The following is a 26363-nucleotide window of genomic DNA, read 5'->3' as shown; positions in this document are numbered from 1 at the left end:
CTTAGAGTAAGATAAAAGGTTGGCTTAAAATCAAGGACTGAAGGGCCTGTACTGTGCGGTACTGTTATATCTCCAGGCCTGGATGGGGGTCATGAACAGAGAGTAAATGATGCTTCAGAGTTGCAGGGAGTAAAGTGTTCTCTGGGTGCCTTTTTAAACATGGCATTCTGAAGTTGGAGACTGGAAGGTCCTTTTTGGGAGGATAGTGTTTACAGCAAGGTCAGCCAGCTGCACCTCAAAGAATTTGAGTTCCCTGATTGGGGCTCTTAACCTAGTTCCAATCAGGGAGCTTTGGCTGACATAAAAAGGTGGAGTTTCAGGGATACTGATACTCTGGTTCCTGACTCTGTATGAGGTGGTACTATAGTCTAGGGCTGTTCATGTGTAAATAAAGGGTGACTTGGTGACAGGATACCCAGCTCCATGGAGTTATTTCAGGGAAGAGGTGCAGAACCTCCAGTTTGCTCTGAAAAAATTGGTGAATGCAAAGGCAATGAGCTGAGAAGGATATAATTGTGTCAGAAAAGATGTCCTGTCCCTGAGCGGAAATACCACTCATTTTTAGACCCCCTTCAAACACTCTCAAAGAAAAACAAGATTCCACCTGAAGGATATAGTGTAAAAGGAGGTTAATAATTTTGGCTACACCGTAATAGTTATACGAAAATAATTTTTGAGGCCAGACAGCACGTATAGGTAGCAGTGTGAAACATTGGAATTAAATATACCCAGACTGGCATAAGTTAAAAAAAGACATGCAAACATAATATCTTTAACCATTGATCTGCCAGTTTATTTTTCAGAATGCTCCAATCAAGTGCTCTTTTGGGGTGCGAAATAACAATTCAGTCGAACAGTGAGCAATTCTTTCACTTCCCTCCCGTTGGCTCTCTCACATCTTCTTCTGAACGTTTCCTAGCAAATGTTTGGTGCAATGAATCCTGGACACATCTTCTCAGTTGGCTACCTTTTACATTTGTCAGGCTCAAATAGTCAATATTTACAGATCAGTGTTATCACAACTGAACCCAATCAGCACCTTGCCTCAGGAACAGGCATTCCCATCACTGCAGCATTGCCCATCGCTTCCTACTTCAGCGCACCCCCCACCCCCACCCCCACCCACCACCTGACTAATTCTTCTCCACATTTTTGTTATCTCCAGACTTCATTTCTCCATGATCTCTTTACTGGCTTCTTGCCTTTCAAAAAAATTCCCTGTTTGAAACTAAACTACTTGTACATTGATATATATTACATTACATTTGCAGATACTGATTTCCTGTCCTCTGGTGCACTGCATTCAATAACCTATCCTCATCTTCAAATTCCACCATCCTCTCCAACACTGTCCCTTTCTGCTTTATTCTCACATCCCCCCCTTACACCTTTTGCTCCTTTGACTCTTGCCTTTTGTTAACCTGTCTTTCCCTTTATCTCAGCTACAGAGGGTTCAGACGCAGTGATGCTATAATTTCTCCCTCTCCCTGAAATCTTGAAACTCTCTACATTCCTTTCTATCTTTGAAAAAGTTCTCAAAATCCATCTGATTGAACAAGGTTTTAGAAACCACTCTTAAATTGTCCGTCCATATCATCCCTTTTCTACCTTGCAAAGGTGCTGTGCAAATGTGCATTGTTGTTGTCGAAAGCTAAAATGCAGAGTTACAAAAACAATATTGAATATGTTACCCATTGTGTGACGTTGTCTCATTATATTAAACAATATGATGCACATCTTTACCAACAGTGATATCAAAAATAACAATAACCAAGTGCAACAAGTCAAGTACAGTCAACATTATCTTGGTCCTATCAATAACTACATTTTATGTTCTGAAGAAGGGTCACTGTACCCAAAAAGTTAACCCTGATTTCTCTCCACAGATGCTACCAGACCTGCTGAGTCTCTCCAGCAATTTCTGTTTTTGTGACAACATTTCATGAGTTGCACGTGTTATGTAAAGCTATGTCTCCATCTATATTGGTTTCTGTGGAAATGGTCCTAATGCTCTTCCTGGTACTTTTCCATTTACTTAGACGTTGTGTCAAAAATCTCCTGAATTTCTTGGTCAGAAAGCAATATATGATAGGATCCAGTGTGCAGTTCAGACCCATCAAACACAGCGTGATCTGATGTGCATCGTTCACTGCCCGTCTGAACACACAGTCCTCTACCCGCCACAGTCCCAGGACGGAGAGGGTCCAGGGGCCGTGGACCAGATGATGGGGGAGAAAGCAGATGCAGAACACGGTGATGACAGCACACACCATACGGAAAGCTTGCTTCTTCACCTTCTCACTCCTGCTCGGCTGGGCTGCTTTTGTCGATAGCAGGTTTAGGATGAGCAAGTTGCAGATGACTATTATAAGAAAGGCAATGAAGAAAGCTCCAATCAAGATAAAGTGGATGATGACCACGGGCAAGGCTGAATTCTTGTCATATCCTTCGAAGCAACGAATGACACCATTAACATTGTTGGTTCCATCTTGGAAAAGGAAGGGGGCTGCACTGACAACGATTACAGTCCAGATAATTGTTGATATAATAATGCCTCTCTTCCTGCCATTTTTCTGAACTGTCTCGATGGGGTGTGCCACAGCGCAGTATCTGTTATAACTGATCACTGCTAGAAACGCAATGGAGCAGTAGGTATTGATAAAAAATAGACAGCCAGCCACTCTACAGGGGATCTCTCTAAAGATCCAGTGTCCTTTAGTACTGTAGTACACTACCCAAAAAGGAAGCGTCAAGATAAACAGTAGGTCAGCCACACTCAGATTCACCATGAAGATTTTAATCTCAGTCATGCTGTTTGCAGGAGACAGCCGTTTAAACACCCACAGCACATAGCAGTTCCCAACGAGTCCTAGGACGAAGACGAGACTGTAGACAATAGGAAACAGTATGTATCTGAATTCAGCATCAATGTGGCAGCTTGTGTTGCTGTTGTAAGCAAGGCCAATGACAGTGGCATATGAGATGTTATTGTCAAATGAATTCATCATTGATCTTTATGCAGTCCAAATCTTACTGAAATCATCAAGCATTTGCGATATGAATAACACTGAAAACTGAAAGACAAAAAATTCAGAGATTGATAATTTTCAATTACAAAATGCAAAGATCAGCTGTCAAAGACATTTCAAATGAATAATAGAATAATAAAAGCTCAGTATAATTTTATTCTTTTATTCAATATGGGTGGCAAGCATTTATTCTCATTTCTAATTACCCTGGAGAATGTGGTGGTGAGCTTGAGGCACTGTAAGTCCTGTGCTGTAGGGACACCCACAGTGCTGTTAGTCAGGGAGTTTAACCCAGTAAAAGTGAAGTAAAGGCAGGATGGTGGGTGACCTGGAGGGAAACTTGCAGATGGTGGTGTTCTATGCATCTGAGGTCCTTTTCCTTCGAGCTGGGAGAATGTGATCTCGAAGGAGCCTGGGTGAGTTGATGTCATGCATCTTTCAGATGGTACACACTGCTGCTGCTGTACACTGGTGCTGGAAGCAGACAAGGATTAACTTATAAACAGGACAGAGACTGATAGGTTTCTAGATCCTAAAGGTATCAAGAGATTTGGGGATGGAATGGGTAAAAGGATTGGAATAGAAGGTCACCCATGATCTAGTTGATTGGCGCAGTAGGTTCGATGGGCCAAATGGCATATACCTATTCATTTTCTTATGTTTCGATGTAACTGCACCAAAAAGAATATTATTGCGATTTTAAAAATTGAGCCCCTAAATCACGTTTTGAGACCCTTTTGACAGCATCTCCAATGAAATGATTCAGGCGTGATAGAAGGTTCGAGGAAAGTGAAAAAAAGTTTTAAAGCAAATTTCATTCATATTATTTTTCATTATTTAAAAAAATCATGACTATGAGAGGTGATAGTGCTTTGTGGTTTTCTATACGTTAGCCTATGTAGAGCGGTTGGGACTTGAATCTTGATGTTCTGGCTCAGAAGTAGCAACACTACCGTGTGCTACAAGAGCCCTTACTATCACAGGTAACAAGAGTTGAGTTCAAATTGAGTCAGACATCTGGAAGCTTATTAACAACTAACTTTGTACACTAATATGGCATCTCAGACTTAAGTATAGTCCAGATGCTATGCTTACTTAGGTAAGCATAACATCATATTACAGTTAACTGAACGACTTGCTAGCACACTGCCTGGCTACTGCCTAAATGAACAAGGGTAGGGCACCAGAGGTCATGTTAAATTGCCCGTAGTGTTCAGGGATGAGCAGGTTAGCTGCATTAGTCAGGGGAATTGTAGAGTAATAGGGTAGGGGAATGAGTCTGGGTGGGATACTCTTCGGAGGGTCGGTGTGGACTTGTTGGGCCAAAATGGGCTGTTTCCGCTCTGTATGGATTTTATTCTAAAACATGTTTCATAGCCATCTAGCTGCCTTAAAGGTATGGTGCCTTTCTGAGATAGAATCATTCCAGTGTAGAAACAGGCCATTCAACCCATCGAGACTACAATGACCCTCTGAAAAGTGTCCCACTCAGACCCCCTGCCCTGCCCTGCCCTACTCTATCCCTGCATTTCCCATGGCTAACCCATATAGTCTGCATATCCCAGGACACTATGGGCAATTTAGCATGGCCAATCCAACCAACCTGCACATCTTTGGACTGTGGGAGGAAATGCACACAGACACAGGGAGAATGTACAAACTCCACAAGTCGCCCGAGGCTGGAATCAAACCTGGGTCCCTGGCATTGTGAGACAGCAGTGCAAACCACTGAGCCACCATGCCACCCCAAACCTGCTCAATAAAGGAGCAAAAGATGGTTCAATGAGGAGAGTTGCCTAAAAAATGTGAACAATAAGCAGATTTGTTTACTTGTCTTTAATAATCAGTAAACACCTTGCACTCATTATCCTGATTCCTGATCCTTAGTGCTGTTCAAGAATTGAGTGTTTAAGCTCATGTTGTGAACACAAATACAAGAAGAAGAGAAAGGACACAGTCTGTCCTCTCCCAATCACTGAAACGTTCTCTAGCCCTTCAGTTTCTCACCCTAAAGTTTCCTTTCTTCACACACCCACCTTCAAAGTCTCTTTTCCCCTCCGTCTTCATTCCAATATCGTCAGCCCTAATCTCCTGTTGCATCACAATCTAGAATTGTCTCCTTGAATTGCTCTTGCCCTCCTCTTGCTCTTCAGCATACCTTTGATCAACCTTTGGGTCATTCCACCTATTTCCTTCATTGACCTGGGGTTTATTTCTTCCCTATAGGTCAGTGAATTGGGGTAGTAATATATTTTTGGTGCTAAATGTGCACTGTAAGTGCAAAGTGTATTTATGCTCAGAAGCGTAGTCAGTCAGACATACTTGGGTGTAGATTATAGGAACGAGGGATGATTAGACTGTTGTTAGAACAGTTTCCCTCCACACTCACCACCACCACCACCCACCACCACCGCCCCCACCCCCCAGTCCTGATGAAGGCCTTATGCCTAAAACATTGACTCTCCTGCCCCTCGGATGCTGCCTGACCTGCTGTGCTTTTCCAGCACCACACGTCTTGACTCTGACTCTCCAGCATCTGCAGTCCTCACTTTCTCTCTGCAATTAGATCATGTCCAGTTTCAGGTACCCCACTTTATAAAGTCCCAGAGAAGGTGCAGGAAATTTACTAAAACTAAATCAAGGTTGAAGATGTTCATCTACACCATGTTTAAAGAAAATGAGACTATCTTCAGATAGAAAAGAGTTGGTTAAGAGGAAATCTGACAGGCTGCTCAAAATGATCAGAGGTTTTGATAAAATAATTAGGGGAAAGTAAAAAGTAATTGAAAGAAACTATTGCCCACTGACTGATTCAATAAACAGTTATGTAGGTTTAAGATTATCACCATAATGTAAAAAGAGAGATTGGGAGGACAAGAAATATCCCAGCAGAAATCATAGAGGGAACTGGAGCCCAATTATTCTTAAAAAGGAACTGAAATAACTCCACAGAAGCTAGTATCACCAAGACACCCTTTGTTTACAAATGAACAGTCCTTGGCTTTCGTGCTGCCTCATTCAGAGACAACAATCAGCGTGGCAGTATCTCTGACAATCACCTTTTGTTTCTTTTTTATTTTCTTTTTTTATTACCCCCACACTACCGCCTAATTGCGGTAGTGCTTATTTATTCCCCCGTACCCATGTTATGTGAGTGTGTACAGGTGAATAACACAGTGAGAGACACAAGGTGTACGAATCTTTATTCAGTTTCCACCACCAGGAAGAAAGGAAACACCCAAGTGGCCAGTGACAAGCAGTGCCCTTCACATCAAAGGTCAACAATCACCTTTTGATCTGTCAGCCAGGGCTCCCTGATTGGACCAGATTAACAGCCCCAATCATATTCTATAAGATCCAGCTAGCTAACCCCGTTACACTCACTACAGGAAGCGGGTAAGAAAAAATGTGAAAGGGTTTAGGGAAAGGGAAGGGACGTTTTTATCAACAATAGGTTGAAGGGATATGTGGGACAAGCAGGAAAGTAGAGCTTGGACCATGATTATTTCAGTCTTGTCCTTATTGTATAACGCAGCAGACCTTGGGAAGGGACTCCTAAGCCTATTTCTTAAGTGAGACTACAGATGCTGGGGGTCAGACTCAAAGAGTGTGGTGCTGGAAAAGCACAGCAGGTCAGGCAGCATCCAAGGAGCAGAAGAGTCGACGTTTCAGGCCTAAGCCATTCATTCCTGATGAAGGGCTTATGCCTGAATCATTGATTCTCCTGCTCCTCAAATGCTGCCTGACCTGCTGTGCTTTTCCAGCACCACACTCTTTTACTATTTAACAGCAGTGACCACATTTCAAAAATCATGTGTTTTCTGTAAAGCCCTTTGGAGCGTTGCGGGTTTGTGAAAGGTGTCTGTGTCAATGTAGGTTTGTCCTTCCCTTTCCTTTTCTCCAGCCCTTGGTGTGTCAGCAACTGCAGTTCCATCAGGATCTGTTGGAAGGACCACATCACAAACATTGAAACTCCGAAAACTGCCAACATCAGCAGGATCGAGACCAAAGCCAACTGCACTGAGTAGGTCATGACCCCTGTGGGCAACAGTCACCTGCTTTATGGAGAGCTGGCCATTGGTAAAAGTACAGAGAGCCCCACATGAACATGTGAAGGACTCCCTGAAAAGGAGCCACTCTGTGTGCCATATCAACCATTACTAATGAGAATAGCAAGCCATAACTCAGGATGCCTGGAGATGCTACACTGGGAGTGCTACAGACACCATTGAGACTGAGCAAAGAACCACTATGTAAGAGAAAAGGAGGGGAAGGTTTTATTCAATTGCTAGAGAGTCAGAAACTCTACAGTGCAGAAAGAGGCCAGTTGGCCCTTTGAGTCTTTACCAACCCTCTGGAGAGCATCCCACCCAAATCCCACCCTATCCCTGTATTTCCCATGGCTAATCTACCTTGACTGCACGCTACAGACAAGTTATCATGGCCAGTCCACCTTTGGACTGACACACACACACACACACACACACACACCTGGAATTAAACCCAGATCCCTGGTGCCGTGAGGCAGCAGTGCTAACCACTCAGCCACTGTGCCAGCTAGCAGCAGTGACACCTAAATTTGGACCTAATGTGGAGTATGTTAGTCACAGTCAGACCTGACTAGCCATCAGCAGGAGATGAATGAAATCTTCTTAAAATCTTCATCTGTGAAGAAATGTCGAGATTAAGAAGGTTGGGAACATAGCTGTTTGCAAGCTGGAATAGGAAGTGGTAAAATAAACTATTTGCTATTCTAATAGTAGTCAGTGTTTGTAGAATGTCCCATCTGTCACATGTTGCATATAGTCCACTGAACTGAATTCAGTGAGGAAGGAGATATGAGAAAACATCTAATAATAGATATCTATTCATTCAATGCTTGATCTTGTGAAAACAACCCTTAAGTGTTTATTGTTTAGCAAAGTAGTCAAAAAAGGCTGCTACACAAAAGAAGCTGTAATTTATCCAACATTCCCTGATGTCAAAAATTTGATTTTTGGCTTGAACATTATCTGTTTTCTCACAACTGATCAGATTCAATTATCTGACCTGAATTTAGGAGCAAATTGAAAATCTACAAATTAGACGTTTAAGCTGCTATAGTATTATTGAAACCATTTTTTAAAACCAATTTGAAGAATTGAATAGGCAAGATGGAACATGCAGGTAAGTAAATTCACTCATTTTTAAGGGACTTGCTTATTATCAGAGAAAGAGAAATGTGCTGCACACCTTGGGCTACGGGAGATCGTGGGGAGTGGCACTGAGTGAATTGCTTCTTGAAGAGTCAACATTAATATGACAAGTTGAGTGGTCTCCTTCTGTCCTCTGAATATTCTGTGCCCCACTCTTCAACAATATAGTTTGCATTTGGAAACAATTCATATTTCACAAACTATGACTTGTGAACAATAGCTTCCTTAGTGCTGCTAAAAGATCAGCTACCACACCACTGAATCTCACCTCCCTCCCTGACCACTGTTTACGTGTGAAACAAATAGATTGTCACCCCCAACCTCCTTTTGATCACAAGCTGATCTTTCAAGCTCATTTTTTCTCTGGCACCAACTGCGTGCTTCCACCTTTGCAATATTGTCCATCTGGTACTTTATTTATCTCAGACAGAGTCATACAGCACGGAAACAGACCCTTTGGTCCAACCAGTCCGTACCGAACATAATCCCAAACTAAACTAGTCCCACCTGCTTGCTCCTGGGCCATATCCCTCCAAACGTTTCCTATTCATGTACTTACCCAAATGTCTTTTAAACACTGTAATTGTGCCCACATCCACCACTTCCTCAGGAAGCTTATTCTAAACACAAACCACCCTCTGGGTAAAATATTTGCCAGTCTTTTTTAAAACTCTTTCTTCTCGCCTTAAAAATGTGGCCCCAGTCTTGAAATCCTCCACCCTCAGATAAAGACAACTATCATTAACCCCATCTATACCTCTCATTACTTTATAAACTTCTATCATATCGCCTCTCAGCCTTCTACACTCCAGTGAAAATGTCCCAGCCCATCCAGCCTTTCCTTATAACTCAAACCTTTCATACCCGACAACATCCTGGTAAGTCTTTTGAGATAAAATATTTCTTCATAATCACTCATGGAATGTGAGCATCACTGGCTAGCCAGCATTTTTTTGCCCATTCCTAGTCACCCTTCTTATATACAAAAAGTAACATTGTGGTATATACATGAAGTAACATTATTTTATATATGTAAAGTAACATCATGTTATATATGTAAACTAACATTGTGTTATGTATAATGTTACTTCACATATATATAAAGTTACATCATGTTATATATGTGAAATAATATTGTGTTATATGTGCGAAGTAACTTTATGTTTTTATATATGTATATGGTAACATCATGTTATATATGTGAAGTCAATTTATTTGCAGAGCTTTAAAATGTCTGTTCTATGCTTCCACCTCCAGATTCCAGCTTTTTCTCCAGTTTGTTTATTTTCCTCGGAATCCACATTGAGGATTAACCAATTCAGCCCAGTGAAAATCAATGATAAGGACTCACATCAACAAACTGAACAATTAAACAATATGTTTGGTCCTGCCTCTTCCCATCAATTAGTAAAACTCTCATCCATACACTTGTTAGCTCCAGATTCGAGCATTCCATGCTTTCCTTGTCAGCCTCTACCTTTATAAAATCTCTACAGTGTAGAAGTAGGCCATTCAGCCCATCAAGTCTACACTGACCCTTTGAAGATTAACCCACCCAGACCCCCACCCTACCCTACCCCTGTAACCCTGCATTTCCCTTGGCTAATCCACCCAGGCTGCCCATCTCTGGACACGACAGGCAATTTAACATGGCTAATCTAGCTAACGTGCACATCGATGGACTGCAAATGCAAATGCCATAACTCGCACCTTGCTTCACTCTCATTACTGATGTGTTCATTGGCCTACAATGGGCTCACTGTTAAACAATGCCCCAATTTTAAAATTTTCATACTTGTTTTCGGTTCCCAACACATCCTCATCCTTGCTTGTCTCTATACCATCTTCCATCCCAAAAACCATCCAGGAACAGTTAATTTTGTTCCTGTGCTTCTTTGATTTCCTTTGCCCACCATCGGTGGCTGTGTCCTTTCCTCTTTTACTTCTCTCTCTTCCTTTGTGTTGCCTCTTAAAATGTATCTCTTAGACCAAGCTTCAGATCACCTTTCTTGTTATCTCCTTGAAAGATTCAGTATCAAATTAGTGCTCCTGAGAAACGTGTTGGGATGTTTTACGATGTTGAAAACTCATTGCTAGTGCAGCGAAGTAGTCTGCAAAATTTAGAACAATGTTTTCCTCTGTGCATCCATTATTTTATTACAGAGCAATAAACCGGTCACAATGAAATCACCACAATGTGGCCGGAGACCAGGGAATTATCATGAGCAAGTGGAAAATCCCATCAAATCTATGAAAAATGTCAATGTGCATTGAATTTGATGCATTCCTATGTGTGCATTGACATAGTGAAGGTCAACAAATCTAAAAACATACCATCTGCGGTCCCCAACACCTGGTCATTGACTTCAGTTATCAATCCCCTTCCTAGACAAATTACGAGCATTACCATGACATGTTGAAGTCTCAAAGACATCACAGCACAGAAGGAGGCCATTCAGCCCATGAGATCAGTGCTAGTCAACAAAGCTCTGGCTGTACCTATGGACAATGGCTCTGGAGCTGATGTCAATGCAAATGAATATCTGACTTGATCACCCTTTCAGGGAGTGGGTTCCAGACACATACCACTCTCTGAGTGAAAAAAATTCTTTTCAATTCTTTTACCTCTTAGCTGAAACCTATGCCTCCTTAATGATCCCTCTACTAATCGAAAAAGTGCTTTCTGAGACACCATATTTCTGCCCCACGTAAGCTTATACATGTCCATTCTTACCTTTCCCATAACTATCCTAAATCAAATTGAGTTATGGTCACTCTTTCCAAAATGCTCCTCTACTGATACATTTTCCACCTGCCCTGGCTCATTGCTGAAGATCAGGTCTATCCAGTAATTGCCCTCTCCTTTGTTGGCTAATAAACTTCTCCTGGGTGCAACATAAGAATTGTGTTACTTCCTTACCTTGCACAATAAGGGCCGAGTCTTATAGGATAGACAGGCAGGAAGCTGGAAGAACGCTGCAAGCCAGGCAGCATCAGGAGGGACAGGCAGGAGGCTGGGAGAACACAGCAAGCCAGGCAGCGTCAGGAGGTGTAACATCAATTTCTCCACCTCCTGACGCTGCCTGGCTTGTGTGTTCTTCCAGCCTCCTGCCTGTCTATTTTGGATTCCAGTATCTGCAGTTTTATTGTCTCTAGTCTTATAGGAGCCTGAATAAAGTGAGCTCTAGCAAGAAATGTGTCAGAATTATTAAGAGGTCTTGCAAGGCCTATCCCAATGTGAGGAACAACCTACAACTTCACTAAATTGCCGGTATTGAGGTGAGATTCTCACTCAGCAGTGGTGAGTTTCCTCTTAGAAGGGATTGGTGCTTGTTAACAACCGTGTTAACTGTACGTTTTACCTCATTGACATGTAGTTTTTTATAGTTTTACCCCCACAAGAAAACTGAACACTGAGAATTCTCAACATGGACGTCAGGGCAACTATCTGATGAATTCAGCTAACTGCTAGATCTGAAGGTCGTTCAAATTGGACATTGCTCACTAACCTCTCAAGGCACACTCCACAGGCACCACACACACACACCTCAAATCCATTGACATTTGACATATTCCAGCCTCCAAAATCAAATTCAGCTCCAAAACTATCCAAGTTAATAGTTGGGTAATTAAAATCCCTTAGCATTACTGCCTTTTTATTCTCACACGTCTCTAAAGTTTGATTGCATATTTGTTTCAGAGTCTTTCCCTAGCTGTCTGGAGGCCTCTCTTCCACACCCAGCAGCCTGATTACCCCTCTTGTATTTTTTGCTCCTACCCATAAGGTTTCATTTGATGATCCTTCCAACATATCTGGCATACTTTTGGAATACTGAATTCATTTCTGGTCTCCTTCCTATCGGTAAGATAGTGCAAATCTTGAAAAGGTTCAGAAAAGATTTACAAGAATGTTGCCAGAGTTGGAGGATTTGAGCTGTAGGGAGACACTGAACAGGCTGGGGCTGTCCTCCCTGGAACTTCTGAGGCTGAAGGGTGACCTTATAGAGGTTTATAAAATCATGAAGAGCATCAATAGGGTAAATAGACAAGGTCTTTTTACCAGGATTGGGGAGTTCAAAATTAGAGGACATAGGTTTAAGGTGAGAGGGAGAAAGATTTAAAAGGGATCTAAGGAGCAACTTTTTCACACAGAGGGTGGTGCGTGTGTGGAATGAGATACCAGAGGAATGGTGGAGGCTGGTACAATTACAGTATTTAAAAGGCATCTGGGTGGGTATATGAATAGGAAGGATTTGGAGGGATATCGGCCAGTGCTGGCAAATGGAACTAGATTAGGTTAGGATATCAGGTCGGCATAGACGAGTTAGACTGAAGGGTCTTTTTCATTGCTGTACGTCTCTATGACTCGATATCATCCCTCGTGACTGCTAAACTTGATTCCTTGATCAAAAGTACAACCATTCCCTCATCTTCTGTCCCCCTCTTTATCTTATTGATTATCCTATAACCAGGCATGATGAGCTGCCAACTGTGCCCATCTCTCAGCCAAAACTTGGTTATAGCTGGTATTTTACTTGCTATCTATCTATCCTATCTTGAAATCCTTCTTTTTCAATATCCTATTTACCTCCATAAAGTCTGTTCATATAACTTCATTTCTCTTTCTTTCTATGTTCATAGTTCAAACATGGATAATGACCTCTGAAGGTCTCTTGCCTGAAACGTCAATTCTTCTGTTCCTCAGGCGCTACCTGACCAGCTGTGCTTTTCCAGCATCCCACTCTCACCCACCCTTAAGAATGCTGTGCAGTATTTCAACATTAGCTTCCAAGTGTTATTTTCTTCAGTTTATAGAAACTTATTTAAAACTAGTGATTTAGAAGCTGTAAATGGCAAGTTAAGTAACATAAAAAAGACTGCAATTATCTCAAGCATACCAGTATATTTTCTCTCACCAATCTCTCCCACCAGTTCTCCTGTCTTCACCCAGTGACACTGACTGACACTGGGGTACAGTTACACAAACTCTGCCCATTAGCATCTGTTAAAATGGGCTTTCCAGCTGAGCCTGATCCTGACCTTACTCAATAACCAAACGTATTAATGGAATTGTAGATTCTCTAAGATAGGATGAGGCCATTCGGAACTTAGGAACTCTTTGAAAGAACAATCCAATTAGATCCTACTTTCTTCGCTTTTTAGTTATGCAGTTTATTTTTCCTTTTCTAGTTATCAGATTCTGTTTTGCAAAGTACTGTTCAAGCTAGCTTTCTTTCAGATGGCTCTCCAGTGCTCAATGGAAAGTTGCCTGAATGTTTTTCCCCTCCGTTGCCCTGAAGGACTAAGATAACTTTAGCTTGAGTGTACTAACTACACAGAGAAGCTTATCTCCCATGGTTTCCTTCATAACAATCAGTAAAACTTTGCCGTGCCTGACACTGAATTGAAAATTCTTTATATTTAGATCACAGCCTCCACATTTCCCTAGTAACAATTCCAACTTTTCAAAGAAACGTGTTGGGGCGAGGCAGTGATCTATGAGTGGGCTTTCATTTGTTATTGTTGAACTTGAACACAAAAGAATCCAGTTAAACTCTGAAAAATGTGTTCGTCCCTTCCTCGGGGGTGTTGCCTTCTGCCAGAAAAAAGGTTTTAAAATAAAACCACCCCAGAACTTGAAATGGGCTAACATTGCCATTAACAAAAAACCTAATTCACATTTAAATTATCTTTAAAACTCATGGCAGCAAAAGAGTTTTCCTTGAATGACTGAATTCTATATGGATAAGAATAAAAGCTCACTCAACCAACAGATAAATGATAAGTTCAGAGTGGCTTACCGAGTTACTGATGTTATTTCGGATACAGCAACTGCTTAAAAATACTCACCCTTTACAGAAACTGTCCAATATTACAAATGGCAAATCAGCAACTCTCAATTTTGGTGTCTTCAGCAGCCCTCAAATATTTACACCAAAGTATTCGAGACTGTAATGAGAATGAGAACCTTCTGGCACAATACAGCAGTTACTGAGCTCACTAATAATATGAGGTAGTATTTCCTCCTTTACATTTGGCAACTGCTTGTACAAGATGACACAACTCATATCTGTGAAGAGGAAGTAACAGAAAAGAAAGATGTATCGATATTAAGTTTGAAGCATTATTCCATTGATGATCTGTGTAAAAGGAAGGCCTTAATTTAAAAGTAATTCAAAAATCACACAATAGGTATTGTTAGCGTCTGACAGGCATTTGGAATATGGGAAGGTGGCTCCTACCTCAATCAGAATCTCTTTCTTGGGAGAGAAAAATTCAAATGAGAACAACACCCTGTTGCTCAAGTCCAAAAAAAAACCTGGATTCTTGTTGAAATTCCCTTTGGTGACTCAATATTGCTTTGAGAGAGATGACTAAGCAATACTGGATTGTACAAGGTATAAATGTTATGAGAGAATAGGCTACATTATTTAATACAAGGTAGCATTCAGTGTGACCTTATACATTAGTTAATATGAGACAGCTCCTTGTTTGTAATTGGCAATGATATATAGATAACATGGAACTGGATGTATTTCAGGCGATAAGGGTTTGTATGTGAGACAAAGAAAACAGTAAGCAATAGTGGATATTATGTGACAGAGATGATTCAGAATTGACTGTTAATATATGACCTGAGCTGGGGCATCAGGATCTCCCCAATCCATATTGATCAGCTTGGACAATTGAGGGATGTGGAAATACAAGAAATCAGCTGGCATTTCTGGTCCAGCTCAATATCAATAGACAAAAATAGAAATTGCTGGAAAAGCTCAGCAGGTCTGGCAGCATCTGTGGAGAGAAATCAGAGTTAACATTTCAGGAAGATTCTGGGTGGTCCAAGGTGAAGGACGGGAAACATTTGTAGCCATAAGACTGCTCCTTTTTTTTTGAGGTATTTTAGGTGTTGGAGGTGATTTTCTTGAATTCCAGGAGCAACAATTAGTGTTTTCAATGATGTTGCGTTGTTTTGGAACTTTCGAGAAAAAAATGTCAAAACAACAGCACTTTTAAAAGGAAAGGAACAGACAAAGGCAGCACATGGTGAGGTGAGTGCAGGAGAGAGAGAGAAAGCTGAAAAACCCATACTGCTAACTGACACAGCAGTGAACTTGTGCAGTTACTGCCTTTATTGCATGAATTCATGTATCGCTGAACATCAGAGTGTGTCTCGGAAAAATTCACAAACAGCGAAATTCACAACTGATCTCGGAGAAACCTGTTTGAGAGAGGTCACAGCACAGGAACAGATAAGTGAAGAGTTTTAAGCATAGCCATGTTGTAAATCTACAATAGTGAGTAGAGTAGGTTCTTTCTTGATTATATGCTTTCATTGGGATCTGTCTCTTGATTAAATTTTAAAAATATGAGCCATAAATATTAAGTTAGCCTGGAGCAGTGTTTTGTACAGCAATAAAAGGGTACTATTTTCTGGTTCTGTAGATTGAAAGGAGCAAAATGGGCCTTTAGTAGAGTGATATGCTCTTCTTGTCGGATGTGGGAGTTTAGGGAGAGTTTACGGGTTACTGAGCATTATATCTGCAATAAATGCCATTGGTTATGAATTGTTTCAAATCACATGGATCGGTTGGAGCAACAGTTAGAGGCTATGGGGAATTTACAAGAGCAAGGGAATGTGATGGATGGCAGTTATAGGAAGGGGATAAAGTCTCAGATACAGTCAGGTAGATGGGTTAACTCCAGGAAAGGTAAGAGAGGTAGGCAGATAGTACAGGAGTCTTTTGTAACTATCCCCATTTCAAACAGGTATGCTGTTTTGGAAAATGTAGAGGGTGATGGGCTTTCAGGGGAATGTAGAGTGAATAGCCAGGTTTCAGGTATCAAGACAGGCTCTAATGTAATGAGGGGTACATCAGATTCTAAATGATCGATTGTATGAGGGGACTTTCTAGTCAGAGGCACAGACAAATGTTTTTGCAGCCAGCAGCGAAAAATCAGAATGGTGTGTTGCCTCCCTGATGCCAAGATCAAGGATGTCTCAGAGAGGATGCAGAATGTTCTCAAAGAGGAAAGGGACCAGCAGGAGGTCATTGTCCACATTGGAACACACAACATAGGAAGGGAAAAGGATGAGATTCTGAAGAGAGATTACAGAGAGTTTGGCAGGAATTTAAAAAGGAGGTCCTCGAGAAAAGTAAAATCTGGATTACTCCCAATGCTACGAGCTAGTGAGGACAGGAATAGGAGGATAGAGCAGATGAATGCATGGCTGAGGAGCTGGTGTGTGGGAGAAGGGTTCACATTTTTGGATCATTGGAATCTCTTATGGGTAGAAGTGACCTGTACAAGAAGGATGGATTGCACCTGAATTGGAAGGGGACGAATAAACTGGCAGAGAGATTTGCTGGAGCTGCTCTGGAGGATTTAAACTAGTAAGAAGGGGTTGTGGGACTCAGGGAGATAATGAGGAAAGAGATCATACTGAGACTGGTACAGTTGAGAAAAGAGAGTCAAAAAGTCAGGGCAGGCAGGGACAAAGCAAAGAATAAGGTTGGACTGATAAATTAAACTGCATTTATTTCAATGCAAGAGGCCTAACAGGGAAGGCAGAAGAACTCAGGGCATGGTTAGGAACATGGGACTGGGATATCATAGCAATTACAGAAACATGGCTAAGGGATGGACAGGCCTGGCAGCTTAATGTTCCAGGATACAAATACTTCAGGAAGGACAGAGAGGGAGGCAAGAGAGGAGGGGGAGTGGCATTTTTGATAAGGGATACCATTACAGCTGTACTGAGGGAGGATATTCCTGGAAATACATCCAAAGTTATTTGGGTGGAACTGAGAAATAAGAAAGCAATGATCACCTTATTGGGATTGTATTATAGACCCTCTAATAGTCAGCGGGAAATTGAGAAACAAATTTGTAAGGAGATTCCAGTTATCTGTAAGAATAATAGGGTGGTTATGGTCGGGGATTTTAACTTTCGAAACATAGACTGGGACTGCCATGGTGTTAAGAGTTTAGATGAAGAGGAATTTATTAAGTGTATACACGAATGTTTTCTGACTCATTATGTGAATGTACGTACTAGAGAAGATGCTAAACCTGACCTACTCTTGGGAAATAAGGCAGGGCAGGTGACTGAGGTGTCAGTGGGGGAGCACTTTGGGGCCAGCGACCATAATTCTATTAGATTTAAAATAGTGATGGAAAAGGATAGACCAGATCATAAAGTTGAAGTTCTAAATTGGAGGAAGGCTAATTTTGATGGTATTAGGCAAGAACTTTCAAAAGCCGATTAGGAGTGGCTGGAAAATAGGAAGCCTTCAGAAATTAGGTAAATAGAGTCCAGAGACAGTGTATTCATGTTAAGGAGAAAGGAAAGGCTGGTAGGTGTAGGGAATGCTGGATGATTAGAGACCTTGAGGGTTTGGTTAAGAAATAGAAGGAAGGTATAGACGGGAAGGTATATGTCCGGTATAGACAGAAGAGATCAAGAGAATCATTAGAAGAGTATAAAGGCAGTAGGAGTATATTTAAGAGGGAAATCAGGAGGGCAACAAGGGGACATAAGATAGCTTTGGCAAAAGGTTTTACAAATACATGAAGGACAAAAGGGTAACTACAGAGAGAGAATAGGGCCCCTCAAAGATCAGCAAGGCGGCCTTTGTGTGGAGCCACAGGAGATGGGGGGGATACTAATTGAGTATTTTGCATCCGTGTTTACTGTGGAGAAGGATATGGAAGGTACAGAAAGTGGGGAAATAGATGGTGACATCTTGAAAAATGTCCATTTTACAGAGGAGAAAGTGCTGGATATCTTGAAACGCAAAGAAGTAGATAAATTCCCAGGACCTGATTAGGTGTATCTGAGAACTCTATGGGAAGCTAGGGAAATGATTGCTGGACCCCTTGCCGAAATATTTGTATCATCGATAGTCACAGGTGAGGTACCAGACGACTGAAGGTTGGCCAACATGGTACCATTATTTCGGTTAGGTGGTAAGGACGAGCCAGGGAACCATAGGCAGGTGAGCCTGACATTGGTGGTGGGCAAGTTGTTACAGGGAATCCTGAGGGACAGCATTTACACATATTTGGAAAGGCAAGGACTGATTTGGGATATGATTTGGAGATGCCGGTGTTGGACTGTGGTGTACAAAGTTAAAAATCACACAACACCAGGTTATAGTCCAATAGGTTTAATTGGAAGCACACTAGCTTTCAGAGCGACGCTCCTTCATCAGGTGATCACCTGATGAAGGAGCGTCGCTCCGAAAGCTAGTGTGCTTCCAATTAAACCTGTTGGACTATAACCTGGTGTTGTGTGACTTTTAACTTTGATTTGGGATAGTCAGCATGGCTTTGTGCGTGGAAAATCATGTCTCACAAACTTGCTTACGTTTTTTGAAGAAGAAATAAAGAAGATTGATGAGGGCGGAGCAGTAGATCTGATCTATACAGACTTCAGTAAGGCGTTCAACAAGGTTCCCCATGGGAGACTGGTAGGCAAGGTTAGATCTCATGGAATACAGGGAGAACTAGCCATTTGGATATAGAACTGGCTCAAAGGTAGAAGACAGAGGGTGGTGGTGGAGGTTGTTTTTCAGACTGGAGGCCTGTTACCAGTGGAATGCCACAAGGATCGGTTCTGGGTCCACTATTTTTCGTCATTTATATAAATGAGAGACCTTGGAGTGCAGGTTCATAGCTCCTTGCAAGTGGAGTCACAGGTAGATAAGATAGTGAAGAAGGCATTTGGTATGCTTTCTTTTATTGGTCAGAATATAGAGTACAGGAGTTGGGAGATCATGTTGCAGCTGTACAGGGCATTGGTTAGACCACTGTTGGAATATTGCGTGCAATTCTGGTCTCCTTCCTATCAGAAAGATGTTGTGAAACTTGAAAGGGTTCAGAAAAGATTTACAAGGACATTGCCAGGGTTGGAGGATTTGAGCATTAGGGAGAGGCTGAACAGGCTGGGGCTGTTTTCCCTGGAGCGTCGGAGGCTGAGGGGTGACCTTACAGAGGTTTACAAAATTATGAGGGGCATGGATATGGTAACTTGACAAAGTCTTTTCCCTGGGGTGGGGGAGTCCAGAACTAGAGGGCATAGGTTTAGGGTAGAGGGGAAAGATATAAAAGAGACCGAAGGGGCAACTTTTTCACACAGAAAGTGGTACTTATATGGAATGAGCTGCCAGAGAAAGTGGTGGAGGTTGGTACAATTGCAACATTTAAGAGGCATTTGGATGGGTATATGAATAGGAAGGGTTTGGAGGGATATGGGCCGGGTGCTGGCAAGTGGGACTCGATTGGGTTGGGATATCTGGTCTGCATGGACGAGTTGGACCGAAGATTCTGTTTCCAAGCTGTACATCTCTATGACTATGACTCTATTTGGATGTGGACATAAGAGATATAATTAGTAAGTTTGCAGATGACACCAGAATTGGAGGTGTAGTGGACAGCGAAGAAGATTACTTCCGATTACAATGGGATCTTGATCAGATGGGACAATGGACTGAGAAATGGCAGATGGAGTTTAATTTAGATAAATGTGAGGTGCTGCATTTTGGGAAAGCAAATCTTAGCAGGACTTATACATTTAATGGTAAGGTCTGAGGGAGTGTTGCTGAACAAAGAGATCTTGGAGTGCAGGTTCATAGCTCCTTGAAAGTGGGGTCACAGATAGATAGGATAGTGAAGAAGGCGTTTGGTATGCTTTCCTTTATTGGTCAGAGTATTGAGTACAGGAGTTGGGAGGTCATGTTGCGACTGTACAGGACATTTGTTAGGCCAATGTTGGAATATTGTGTGCAATTCTGGTCTCCTTCCTCTTGGAAAGATATTGTGAAACTTTAGATTAGATTAGATTAGATTACATTACATTACAGTGTGGAAACAGGCCCTTCGGCCCAACAAGTCCACACCGACCCGCCGAAGCGAAACCCACCCATACCCCTACATTTACCCCTTACCTAACACTATGGGCAATTTAGTATGGCCAATTCACCTGGCTCTGCACATCTTTGGACTGTGGGAGGAAACCGGTGCACCCGGAAGAAACCCACGCAGACATGGGGAGAACGTGCAAACTCCAACAGTCAGTCGCCTGAGGCGGGAATTGAACCCGGGTCTCTGGCGCTGTGAGGCACTGTGCCACCGTGCCGCCCACTTGAAAGGGTTCAGAAAAGATTACAAGGATGTTGCCAGTGTTGAAGGATTTGAGCTATAGGGCGAATCTGAATAGGCTGGGGCTGTTTTCCCTGGAGCATTGGAGACTGAGAGGTGACCTCATAGAGGTTTATAAAATCATGAGGGGCATGGATAGGATAAATATACAAGGTCTTTTCCCTGGCGTGGGGGAGTCCAGAACTAGAGGGCACAGGTTTAAGATGAGAGGGGAAAGATATAAAAGGGCCAAAGGGGCAACTTTTTCAAACAGAGGGTGGTACGTGTATGGAATGAGCTGCCAGAGGAAATGGTGGAGGCTGGTACAATTGCAACTTTTAAGGGCATCTGGATGGGTATATGGATAGGAAGGGTTTAGAGGGATATGGGCTGAGTGCTGGCAAATGGAACTAGATTAGGTTAGGGTAGCTGGTCGGCATGGACGAGTTAGACTGAAGGGTCTGTTTCCATGCTGTACATCTCTATGACTCTATGACCTTTCCTCATAACTGAGAACTGAGTCGTGAGATTCTCAGTCCTGAGGAAGTGTCACTGCAGCCGAAAGGTTAACTCTGATTTCTCTGCACAGAAGCTGCCCGATCTGCTGTGGTTTTCCAGCAATTTCTATTTTTGTCTCTAACTTACAGCATCTGTGGTTCTTTCAATTTATTTGCAATATCAAATAGATTTCTGATAACGTGGTGCGATTATCAGGGAGTTTAATTTCCTCTGTGTCTTTTTTTATCATAGTAGTTAATGTTTTTGTGATAATCTTGAGCTACTTTAATACAAGATCAGTGTTATCCTTTGGTCTATCTATCTGACCAACGAGATCCCAACAGCATCCCAGAGATGTCTCCAATGTCTACCCAGAAGGGAAACCCTATAAAACCTGCAAATGACAAACACGCATCTGACTCATACAAACATTTATAACATAGAAACTTTGGAGCAAGAGTAGGCCATTCCGCCCTTCGAGTCTGCTCCGCCCATTCAGCGTGATCATAGCTGATCACACAACTGTTTCCGCTTTCTCCCCTTATACACTCATCCTGTACATTCAAAAGGAGTTTCAATATGACTGGATTTTGGACTATTTTCGTACTTTTTTTTCCCTCTGGGCTCTCTGGTATTTCTTCACCAATCAACATTGCAAAACAAATAATCTAGACAGCATTATATTGCTGGGTGATCAAAAGGTATGCAATATAAAAGTCATTATTGGGAGTTGGATTTTAAAATAGAGGCAGATGAACTTGGATCAGCTCTGCAAAGCGAATTTATTTAAAAAGATTCTGAAAGCAACTTGAAAGAGTGGCCTAACTACATCAGCTCTAAACAGGCATGTGATTTCAGTTAACTGCTGAATTTATGGCAGATCAAAGGCCATTACTTTTAACTTTAGTTCAGAGGAATCAGGAATTCATTTCAGAAGACAGCACAGTTTCCTCCTGGCAGAACAGTCAAGCTGTTAATTCAGGGGAACCAAGCATCCTAACATAAGGGGTTTTAGTTTGTGAAGCTTCTAAGCTGGGAGAGTTTGTTTAGATAAAAGCAAAGTATTGCAGATGCTAGAGATTTTAAATAAAAACAGAAAGATTAGATTATCTACAGCATGGGAACAGGCCATTCAGCCCAATAAGTCCACACTGACCCTCCAAAGAGTAACCCATCCAGACCCATTTCCCTCTGAGTAATGCACCTAACACTATGGACAATTTAGCACTGCCAATTCACCTAGCCCTCACATTTTTGGATTGTGGGAGGAAACTCATGCAGACACAGGGAGAATGTGCAAACTCCACGCAGACAGTCGCCCGAGGCTGAAATTGAACCCAGGTCCCTGGCACTGTGAGGCAGCAGTGCTCACCACTGAACCACCATGCCGCCCCTCGTGCTGGGGTGCTGGAGAAAGTGCTGCAGAAACTCAGCAGGTCTGGCAGGATCTGTGGAAAGAGAGATATGTCAACATCTTGGGTCCAATGGTGGGTGGCACGGTGGCACAGTGGTTAGCACTGCTGCCTCACAGCCGTAGTGTTAGGTAAGGGGTAAATGTAGGGGTAGGGGTATGGGTGGGTTGCGCTTCAGCGGGGCGGTGTGGACTTGGGCCGAAGGGCCTGTTTCCACACTGTAAGTAATCTAATCTAAAAAAAAATGACTCCTCTTTGGGACTGAAGGGGGTTGGAAAAGTGAAATCAAAACCTAAATGTAAAAAGTACAAAAAGCATCACTCTTCCTGCCCCCTTCAGTTCCATAGTGAACTCGAAATGTTACCTCTGATCTCTCTCCACAGATGCTGCCAGACCTGTTGAGTTTCTCCAACATTTTTGTGTTTGTATAGGAGCTTTCAGTTTGTTAGAACTGAAAAGAGGCTTTGGACTATCAGAACTGAAAAAGGTTCATGCCAGCAGATTCAGAGATACGTCATAAAACAGTTTGAGCAGTCAAAGGAGAAGAATGATTGATAAAGATGAAAATTACAATTAGGTTTTATTGTTACATGTACTCAGGTACAGGGGAATGGAAGTACAGTGAAAAGTGTACAATGTCACCATTCCCAGTGCCAACTTAGTTACAAAGGTGCCTAGTTACAAAATCTTAGGTACAAATAGAAAAATAAAGAAATAAGTTCATAAGTTCAATGCTACAGTTCTTCTTAAATTGAAAGCAGAAAAATAAAGGAAGAAAGTTAAAAGTTCAGCAAAACAGTTGATCTTTAGCCATGGGCCTGTGGACGCTCCACGCTGGAATATCTCCACAAGAGTTCTCACACTCACAGGGGCTGGGCTCAATCTCCTCCACATTACCATCTCACTGCCCACTGCCACAATCCTGCCCAGACTCACCAGCTGACCACTCCGGATCCCTGCAGACTGCAACAACGCCACAATGCCACAACATCCCTGACCACTCCAGACCACGACACTGCCACAACGTCCCTAACCCCTCAGAACACAAGAATGCCACAACGTCCCTGACCACGAGAATGCCACAACGTCCCTGACCACTCCAGACCGCGATGATGCCACAATTCCCCTGGCCGCCACAGTTCCACCCAGCTCACCAGACGCCTCTTTGGCAAGCACCAAAGTCATACTCCAGGCCCCAGCCACAGACCCCAATGCCCAAAACCTCCGTGACAAACTCTCTCCTGAAACTCAGGAAAAAGCAATTAAAAAACTATAAAAAGGTAAAAGCAAAGCAGTGGGAGTGGAAAAGCACTACGCTCAGAGCATGGACTCTGCCTATTCCACCATCTACAAGTGAAGCAGAAAGAAGAGGCTGATGGATTTAAAGAGTTGAGATCGAGACAATATTTGGCTGGGATTCAGTTTCTGCAAAGGGATAGTGCTGGTAAACAGGCTGAAATCTTGTTTTGCTCTTTATATTAAGATCTTATTAAACAAACAGTTTTACATAAATATAAAGCTTATTTTTATGTAACAAATATGAGTTCTTTTGTGAAACCATATTTACAGCATTGTTTGAATATTTTTAATGATTAATCACCATGACAATCAACCAGAAAATAACGAGGTAAAAACAATGACTGAAGATGCTGGAAACCAGATTCTAGATTAGTGGTTCTACTGCTCCTCGGATGCTGCCTGAACTGCTGTGCTCTTCCAGCACCACTAATCCAGAACGCGGAAAATAATTGTATGATCTATCAAGTCAGTTTGTATTGCGGCCAATCACATTAGCTCCAGGGACATTAATGGAGGCGTTCTTCAAGGTAGAGTCGTAGGAACAGTCATCTTCAGCTGCTTCATCAATTATCTTCCCTCCTTCACAAACTCAGACGTTGCCCATATCCATATGCCACAAAACCTGTTCAGACTTGATCATTGGGAAGTTAGTTTTATGTCAGACAATTGGGATACAGAAACCATCAAGAGAGAATCTAACCTTCATGCCTTGACATTCAATAGGGTTAACCAACCATCACTGGATCATCTATTCTTGACATTTAGATGTTACCAATGACCAGGAACTGAATTGTACCAGCCATGCAAAATATTTTGACAACAAAGGCAAGTCAGAGAGTGGGAATTCTGGGGTGAAAAGTTTTTGACTCTCTAAAGCTTGCCCATCATCTCCAAAACACGGGTCAGGAGTGTGGTGGAATACTCTCCATTTGCCTGGAGCTCCAAAACACTCAAGAAGCTCAATGTCCACAATAAAGCAGCCCACTTGGCAGACATTTAATGCATCAATTTCAACATCCACTCCCTCCACAATCAATACAGAGTGACAGCAGTCTGTGTGGTCGAGAAGATGCACTGTAGCACCTCACTAGGGGTCCTTAAACAGCACTTTCCAAAGTTGTGACTGTGGACACCTAGAGGGATAAAAGCAGCAGATGCATTGGAACACCACCACCTGTACATTCCCCTCTAAGTCACACACTATCCTGACTTGGAAATATTATGTTCATTGTTGCTGATTCAAAACCTTGGAATACCTTCCTCAACAGCATTATGGGTGCATCTGTAATGCAGGGACTGCAGCAGTTCAAGAGGATAACTTACTGTCACCTTCTCTCGGGCAGTGGTCAATAAATGCTGGCTCGATCAATGATGCCTACATCCCATGAACGAATACATCTCAAACAAGTACAACGGCAAGCACACTCCAAAAGTACCTAGCTGGCTATAAAGCACGTTGGTAGATCTAGAAGTCATGAAAGGCCCTACATAAATGCAGTTATTTTCTTCAGTGTGCAGCCAACAGCTAAACAACAGTTGTAGAGTCAATAGCCAGAGACTTTTCCCTAGGACAGGATTGACTGGTGCGAGAAGTTATAGTTTGAAGATATCAAGAGGAAGGTATAAAGGAGACACCAGAGGTAAGTTCTTTACACAGAGACTGGTGAATGCATGGAACTTATTGCCAGCTGACGTGGTGGGAGCGAAGTCATTGGGGACATTTAAGCACCTGCTGGACATGCACATGATAGCAGTAAGTTGAGGGTTGCAGGTTAAGTTACTATATTTTACAATAGGATTAAGTCTCGGCACAATATCGTTGGCCTAAGGGCCTGTTCTGTGCTGTACTTTTCTAAGTTTTAACTCCTATTGAGAGATTAGAAAATAGGAGAAGATATAAACATTCCTTAATTAATAACATCTCTGCATCACAGTAGTTGTTCAGCCATGGGCCCCCCCAGCCTACCACCCACAATCATCAGTTCACGGTCAGATAGACGCAACTAGTGGTGATTTTTGTAATAATCACTCACCATAACTCAAAAGGCTGTTATCAGGGCGGGAGGTATCTGAAAAGGGCGCTGTAGCAAATCCTCAGAAATGATATTGACGTCCTTTCCAAATTCAGAGAGTTTTTTGTGTTGCACTTGACCCAGAGATGTAGAGATATGATCCTTCAGATGTATCTGCTTATCAACGACCTGGTAAAACAGCTTCCTTACATCAAACTGCGTGAAGATCCGTATCAGATCAATACATTAGATTACCGTGCGTGGCATTCCATTACCATTTGACTTCTCTCTCTCTCTCTCCATTCTGTCTCCAAATACAGAGCAGAGTTTCTGCTGTCTTTTTAACTCTCCGGCGTCTGAGTTCACTGTTCCAGTGAAACTTCAGGCAAATGTAAGAACTGCTGCATCATTTTCCAGTTCAACTGCTCCAATTTGGAACCTTGTCAGAGAGTCCCTACATTCCAAATCTTCATCAGTCCTCTTATTTAATCCTCTGACGAACATCCGCCTCTCATCTCACGCACGTTTCACATGGGTTTTCCATTCTGTCCCCTGCTCCTTTCCCACACTCCCTCCCTTCTCTCTGCACGGTTCTGAGAAAGGGTCGCTCGACCCCGAATGTTATCCCTGATTTCTCTCCACACACTTTCCGGGGCTTTTCCATGACTTCTGTTTCTGTCTCACACTCACTGCACATACCTGTAGTCTTCAGTCAGTGGTCCTTCATGGGGATTCCCACATGGAACACACTGAGTACAGACTAACACACCCCTCCCC

The 26363-nt window shown here is 42.3% G+C and overlaps 1 protein-coding gene across 3 annotated transcripts; it reads right to left on the bottom strand.

Moving 5' to 3' along the window:
• Positions 1-767: 767 nt before the first annotated feature.
• On the bottom strand, positions 768-26077 carry ptafr (platelet-activating factor receptor). 3 transcript variants are annotated; one of them, XM_043717407.1, is made up of 3 exons: positions 14075-14291; positions 3236-3503; positions 768-3074 (listed from the first exon to the last, which is right to left on the bottom strand). In XM_043717407.1, exon 3 carries the CDS (start codon positions 3006-3008, stop codon positions 1941-1943), a length of 1068 nt encoding a protein of 355 aa, XP_043573342.1. In that variant the 5' UTR covers positions 3009-3074; positions 3236-3503; positions 14075-14291; the 3' UTR covers positions 768-1940. The 3 variants fall into 3 exon arrangements, with proteins under 3 accessions (XP_043573342.1, XP_043573343.1, XP_043573341.1); XM_043717408.1 differs by lacking the exons at positions 3236-3503; positions 14075-14291 and adding an exon at positions 25608-26077; XM_043717406.1 differs by lacking the exon at positions 3236-3503.
• Between the last annotated feature and the right edge of the window lie 286 nt (positions 26078-26363).

Source organism: Chiloscyllium plagiosum, chromosome 27 (assembly GCF_004010195.1).
Source record: "Chiloscyllium plagiosum isolate BGI_BamShark_2017 chromosome 27, ASM401019v2, whole genome shotgun sequence".
Taxonomy (NCBI): domain Eukaryota; kingdom Metazoa; phylum Chordata; class Chondrichthyes; order Orectolobiformes; family Hemiscylliidae; genus Chiloscyllium; species Chiloscyllium plagiosum.
The sequence above is the reverse complement of the archived record's forward strand: the minus strand, read 5'-3'. Positions and strand labels throughout refer to the sequence as shown.

What these genes read in the sequence shown, in the direction of transcription:
- ptafr (XM_043717408.1), bottom strand. Translation starts at nt 3,008, where the DNA reads ATGATGAATTCATTTGACAATAACATCTCATATGCCACTGTCATTGGC.